The sequence below is a fragment of the Nannobrachium achirus genome (genome assembly GCF_963921795.1).
Source record: "Nannobrachium achirus genome assembly, chromosome: 2".
NCBI lineage: Eukaryota > Metazoa > Chordata > Actinopteri > Myctophiformes > Myctophidae > Nannobrachium > Nannobrachium achirus.
This window is the reverse complement of record NC_137811.1, coordinates 17825106-17831366: the sequence shown is the minus strand read 5'-3', so window position 1 is coordinate 17831366 and position 6261 is coordinate 17825106. Positions and strand designations below refer to the sequence as shown.

Sequence of the window (6261 nt, the reverse complement as noted above, 5' to 3'; positions counted from 1 at the left end):
CGCGATGTTGCCAACGTGTAATGTAAACAAACCACGGTCAATGGCCAACATCCACGGACGGCCCAGACGTTACGGTAAGGCTTAATAGTGTTACTGTAAATACAGTATAAGGCCCAGACTAGTTCGGCTTCGGCACCATACTACGCACTTTTAACTCCTGAACTAGTTCAGGAAAGGCATAAAAAGAGTTAATATCAGACGGCCATCAGATACGCCACGCAGTAAAGCATGGCGCTGGAGCTGCAGCGTGGACATGGAGCTGCAGTCATCCAGGTATCTGCCTTGCCGTTCACCCCAATTAATGCTAGAGCAGGGGTCTTCCAACGTTTTCAGGCCAAGGACCCCTTAGTTGAGAGAGGGATGAAGCAGGGACCCCTACGACCTGTTCATAGATTCCATATAGTGTCATTGTTTGACAGCACAATCATCAGTGTATTTTGGATTCATGTCAATTTGTGTTTCCAGATATTTAACCACTTGAACTGTCAATAATTAATAAACTTGACCTTTCACTCTGTACTTAGTCTGCTCTTTTTCCCCTCTACACCAAACCAGCAAAAGTTCCCAGAATAAGGACACTATAGGGTCGAAGTGGTTAATATAAAAAAGGAGAAAAAAGTTTCTATGATTTGGAGGACCCCCTGTAGTAACTCTGAGTACCCCCTAGGGGTCCCGGACCCCCTGTTGAAGACCCCTGTGCTAGAGAATTCAGAAAAGTGTATTTATCTAGGATTCTGCTCCCAGATGAGTATTTCTTTTTCATCCTCCTCATCCTCAGACGGACAGCAGCAGTGCCACCCCGGCCATGGTCCACTTGGCAGGAGGCTGCTTGGTCCGGAGGTGGAAGGTGCACACGTGGGTGTTCCCGCGTCGCTTGGTGCGGTACACCGGGCACTGGTAGGTGTTGGCCAGGTCCTGCTGCTCGGCAGGCACGGCACGCACGTACAGCACGGGCATGGCCGGGGTCAGCTCCCGCAGCGCCGCGTCCGAGATCACCCCGCTCTGGGTGTCCCACCGGGCCCCTGGAGAACGGACAGGATGGTATGGTTAAGGAATGGAACAGTACAGTACAGTACAGTACAGTACAGTACAGTACACCCCACCCGTTCACTCAGATCAGCCAACACAGGGATGCTGACAGAACCCTTCGCTACAAACCCCAGGACAACGATCCACTCGTCCTAGACTCTTCACCCTCCTGGCCCCCAAACTGTGGAATACATTAACTCCCTGTTGCACTTCGAAATGCAGACTCACTCCCTAGCTTCCACCGTGGTCTGAAGACTCCACCTGAGCCCATAGCAATTACCCTAGCACTCGCTGACCCTCAATGGCCATATATGTAATTTAGATAGTATTTTTTATATTTTTTTGGGTTTTTATAACGTTTTTTTTTACTGAATAGTTGCTTGGCACATGCAGGTTAAGGGACAGGTTGGGCTGTAACATCAGGAAATATGCATATTGGGTTGTACAGATGGAGACGCGGAGACGGCTCCGTGTGGCAGAAAGGTCTAAATGATTAAAAACTTATGCGGATTCACCTAAAATCGTTTTCGTACGGACGGCACCTACAAGAAACCTGCTAAACCAATGGTGGAACTGTCAATTCACAGAACGTTTTAGATGAACTGTTTGGTCATTAAACACAAGTACTGCACCTACCTGTACTGTGTTACACATTAAAACAAACAAAGTCCGGTAGGTTGGCCATGTTATGGAAAAAGGAATGTAAATGTACATGTATTATTACGTCGTTGTTGGGTGAAAACCTTATATGTCCAAAACGTTCATTTTGCATTTTCCATTTTAAAAAAGTTTTAAATTTATGAAAACAGCCGATCTACAAGCACACAACACCTCGCACCGCGAGGCGTTGTGTGCTTGTAGATCTGCTGTTTTCACTACTTTTGTGCGACAGCCTTGTACGATGAAACAGGGCTTTACTTTGCGAAAGAACATACAAATTTGAAACTTGGGAGATACGAGGTTTCCGCCTGACAACGACGATAAGCTAGTTTTCCTTCCTACCGTCCATGTAGAGGCCGTGGATGTAGGCTCCCTCTCGAGGCGGGTGTCCGTAGTCGTCTCTAGTCTTCTTGGTCACGTCCACCGTCAGGGTCATCTGATCTAGCGGCCACTGGTTCTTACGAGCAATGCTCTGCATCACGGCTGAGAGAAAACATGACCAGTAAGACTCCCTAGTCGGGAGATAAGCGACCGTCAGGTCGCAGCGTGATTTTAGGGCAAAATGTGTAGGAGCAGTGTCCAAAAATTTGTTGGAAAAAATCAGCCAGATGGTGGCGCTATATGGGACAGATCCATGTTTTATGTACGCTGCAGTGGCGGGGGTCCTCCACTAGGGGCATCCATTCTGGAGCACCAGGAGTCGGTGGACCCCGGGAATTCCCCGTGAACAGCCCCGTTTGGGTGGTCATTTGGTCATTTTTGCACTTTTTGGCGGCGGCGGAAGGGGGTCCCTGGGGGTCCCTGGAGCTCCGGGGGTCCCTGGTGGGGTGGAGGTTGAGGATTGGCAGGCAAGGAGTGTGTGTGCAAAGTTTGGCATGAATTGGGGCAACGGTGGCGGAGACATGAGTTGGGGAAAAGTGTGACGTGACGGACAGACTGACTGACAGACAGCCGGTGGAGGTTTTGGTAGTAACTGCGATAACATGATCACATGATGTTGATACTGTATGATCATAATGTTTAGGTTCTTATGAGCAATGCTCTACATCACAGCTGAGAGAAAACATGATCACATGATGTTGAGATGATCATAATCTTTAGGTTCTTACTGTATGATCAATGCTCTGCATCAAATGAAAATATAAAACAGGTCAAAATGACCCGAACCGTTTTTTTTTTCTGTAAATCAACTCCCTACTTGATCATACTACAGCGTCTCACAAAAGCATCAAAAGTAGCAGATCCACAAGCTCGAAACGCGATTACAGTACGTGTTTGTTCATGTGCTGAAAGCATGATTTTGAGATTTTGGTTTACAGCGAGAGCTCAGAAGCAACATGACTGAAACCAACCGTGGCGACTGAGGACTTGAACCAATGGGTTTAAAACCAAGGGAACAGAGACTCACCGGTGAGGAAGGACTGGGGGTTGAAGAAGCCTGACAACCAGACCACGGCTGGTAGAACCAGGTCCTGAGTCCAACTGTCCAGCTCACGACAAGCACTCAGCACATCACTGAACCTGTAACACAAGTACTGAATACATCACTGAACCTGTAACACAAGCACTGAATACATCACTGAACCTGCTATGCCGCTAAAATGTGGAACGCCCTGCAGAAGGCCTTAAAGTAGTGTAAATCCCTACCTTCCTTTAAAACCGCTCTGAAAGGTCACTTACAGGCGGCTGCTACTCAAAACTACTAAAAGAAAACAAAGCTTATCCTAACCTCCCCCTGACCTTTCTATTGTAAATACCTTTTTTTTTTAAATATATATTTTCTGCATAGTACTGAGGACCCCAAATGAAACAAGCCCAAAAACTTTTTTGAGGTGTTAATCCTTTTAGTTGACCTGGCTTGTACCAGTGAAACTGTACCCTTTCCTATGCAAACTTCTAATAACGTTTTCAATCAATCAATCAATCAATCAATCAATCAATCAATCAATCAATCAATCAACCAACCTACATGCTAACACAACATACAGATGCTTCTAGTAGTCTGGGAGTTTCGGGTAGTATGTTGATGGAATCGTGCACTTTACGATAAAAGCATGGAACATGTAAACTTGTGGGAGCCAATCCAAGTTGGGATCTCATAGACTTTACTATACAGTAAAATAATACAAACTATGGGTTTTTCATGATTCTGAATCCAATGCAAGCATTTGTTTTGTACGAAAAACATTCCTTGGGCTAAAACGGGCCCCATAAAACTATCGTTTAGTGATGAGTCATCACTTTTTTTTTCATGCTTTTATCGTAAAGATTTTCGCCGTAAAGTGCACGTTTTTGAACACACAGACAATAGCTATGGAATCATGAAGATATTGTCACATATATAACTTTATGTTGAGATGGCTTTTTCCATATACAAGATCACTTTATTATTCACATGGTCAATCTGCCATGTAGTGTCATGGGGGAGGTCCTTCAGTAAGGTATGCTGAACGTATGGAGTGAAGAAGAGCTCTTACAGTATGTCCTGCCTGTTCATTATTCTATGGACCACAAGTATTTAATGAAGGGTTAACTCTCAAATACCTGGAACGCGTTAGATTTTAACCACTTTAACCATTATTTTACGCTTTAACTTTAGAAAAATAGCAGATATACAAGCTCGGTGCCGCGCTGCGAGCTTGTAGATCTGCTATTTTTGAAAAATCGTGAAAATGAGTGCTCTTTGAATATCTTTGACCCGATCTTTGACCCGACTTCTAAATCCTTCCTCTAAATCATGCTGTTCTCAAACGTTTTCATGTCAAGGACCCCCAAAATTACAGGTATTTAGCCACGGACCCCCATCTCAAAATATGTTGTTCCAGGGACCACCCAGAAGTAAATATTTGAGTTACAAATGTTCGCTTTAAGTAGATATATTCAAAGACTTGCAAAAAAAAATCATGATTTTTCAAAAAATAGCAGATCTACAAGTTCGCAGCGCGGCACTCGGTGCCGCGCTGTGAGCTTGTATATCTGCTATTTTTCAGTAGTTAAAGCAGTCAATAATCCTAGGCCTAAATGGGTTAAATACTGCATACGCTGTTGGGTTAGACCTGAAAACCATCCAGTATCGATGATTTGTTCCTGAATGAAGTGCGAACCATGGATCAGTGTGCTTTTAAACCATACGTATTTAAACCCAGAACAGACGCGTGTGTAAGTATAGGCTAATTGCATATCAATCATACAGCATTGTACGCTAGACAATGTCATACGTTCAGCTTTTACATTTACTTTTTTTTCTTCCCTTATTCATATGAATGCCATAATGGGTATGACATATACTGTTTATAACATATACGCCTGTGAAATGTCAGCAAGGTACGCAGGTACGGAAAAATAGATAGTGGACCATTTAACCACCATTTTTTCTAGGTGAACATTACACAAACCGATTTGAAATTCTACATTATGGCTTTGAAATGCAGCATATTGGAAACGGAAGGTTGGAAAGTTAGAAGATTGAGGAGGTCGTGCAATTATGTGGGTTTGTCTGTGATCCACCGGACATAGTTACTGGAAAAGTAAAGGCTGCATCGCTGTAACATTTGCAGCTCATCATCTTCCATCAGAGCACTTGGCCGCTTGCAGAGCAACTTGTAGATCTGCTATTTTCAAACGTTTTGTACTTTTACTGTTGGTGCTTTAAGTACATTTTGATGCCACTACTTTCGTACTTTTACTCAAGTACATTTTGAATTCTGGACTTTTACTGGTAACTGAGTATTTCTACATTGCAGTATTGGTACTTTTACTCAAGTACAAAATTTAAGTACTTTTTCCACCACTGGTTGCAAATGTAGGAAGGGGATATGGACGTTCTACGTAGCAAAGGGCAAATTACACACAATACAAAATATATAATATAAAGTATAACTGGTCCAGTAGTTAACACTGTGTGTTGGTGGAGGTAGTGTTACGGTTAGTGTATAATTGTTACATTAGCTACCAGTGTATGAGTGTTAAGATACAGTAGCTCTCCACTAAACAGACTACTACAGATTACTACAGACTGGCAGTCCAATGAAGTCGGGAGACCAGAAGGCGGTTGGAAGGTGTGACAAAAGGTTGCAGAACGCACCTGAGAGTGACACCATTTTCAACAACAAGCCCGCTGCTATCCGACGGTCGAAAGCCGACCGAGAGCGCTTCCCAACAACTTGTGACCAGACGTGACAGTGTACCCACCACACATTCTACTGCAGATTTTTGGCAACAGACACTTTCCAACACTTATCGCTGCCGACATCGTTGCGGTGGAGAGCTACCTTTAGGGTTAGTAGTACTTAACAATGGGTGAGGGTCTTGGTGGAGGTAGTGTTAGTGGATAATAGTTATCAGGGAGTGAGGGTCTTAGACAGTAGTGTTAGTTGCGACCGTAGGTCCCAGTTAACTATGAAAACCGTCACATCCTGTCAGAGGCCGGGTAACGCCTTGATGTCTATAGCTGACCTATGACATCACATGTTGACATCACATTCGGTCCTTGTCCCTTGTATGCCCATATATGGAGATCCCTGATGTCATCAATAATAAGCCCATAGCTTGGAATGCCCATATATGGACATA

At 44.0% G+C, this 6261-nt stretch overlaps 1 protein-coding gene across 1 annotated transcript in view; it reads right to left on the bottom strand.

Annotated features, from left to right (window-relative positions):
* Positions 1–774: 774 nt before the first annotated feature.
* LOC308296806 (dynein axonemal heavy chain 11) overlaps positions 775–6261 on the bottom strand; it is a gene marked incomplete at both ends in the record, with an annotated part of 198253 nt that continues 192766 nt past the window's right edge. The window contains 3 exons of the mRNA XM_080740133.1: positions 775–1022; positions 2032–2172; positions 3098–3210. Of these exons, the coding sequence (XP_080596259.1) occupies positions 775–1022; positions 2032–2172; positions 3098–3210 (502 nt within the window). The remainder of the gene's footprint in view (positions 1023–2031; positions 2173–3097; positions 3211–6261) is intronic.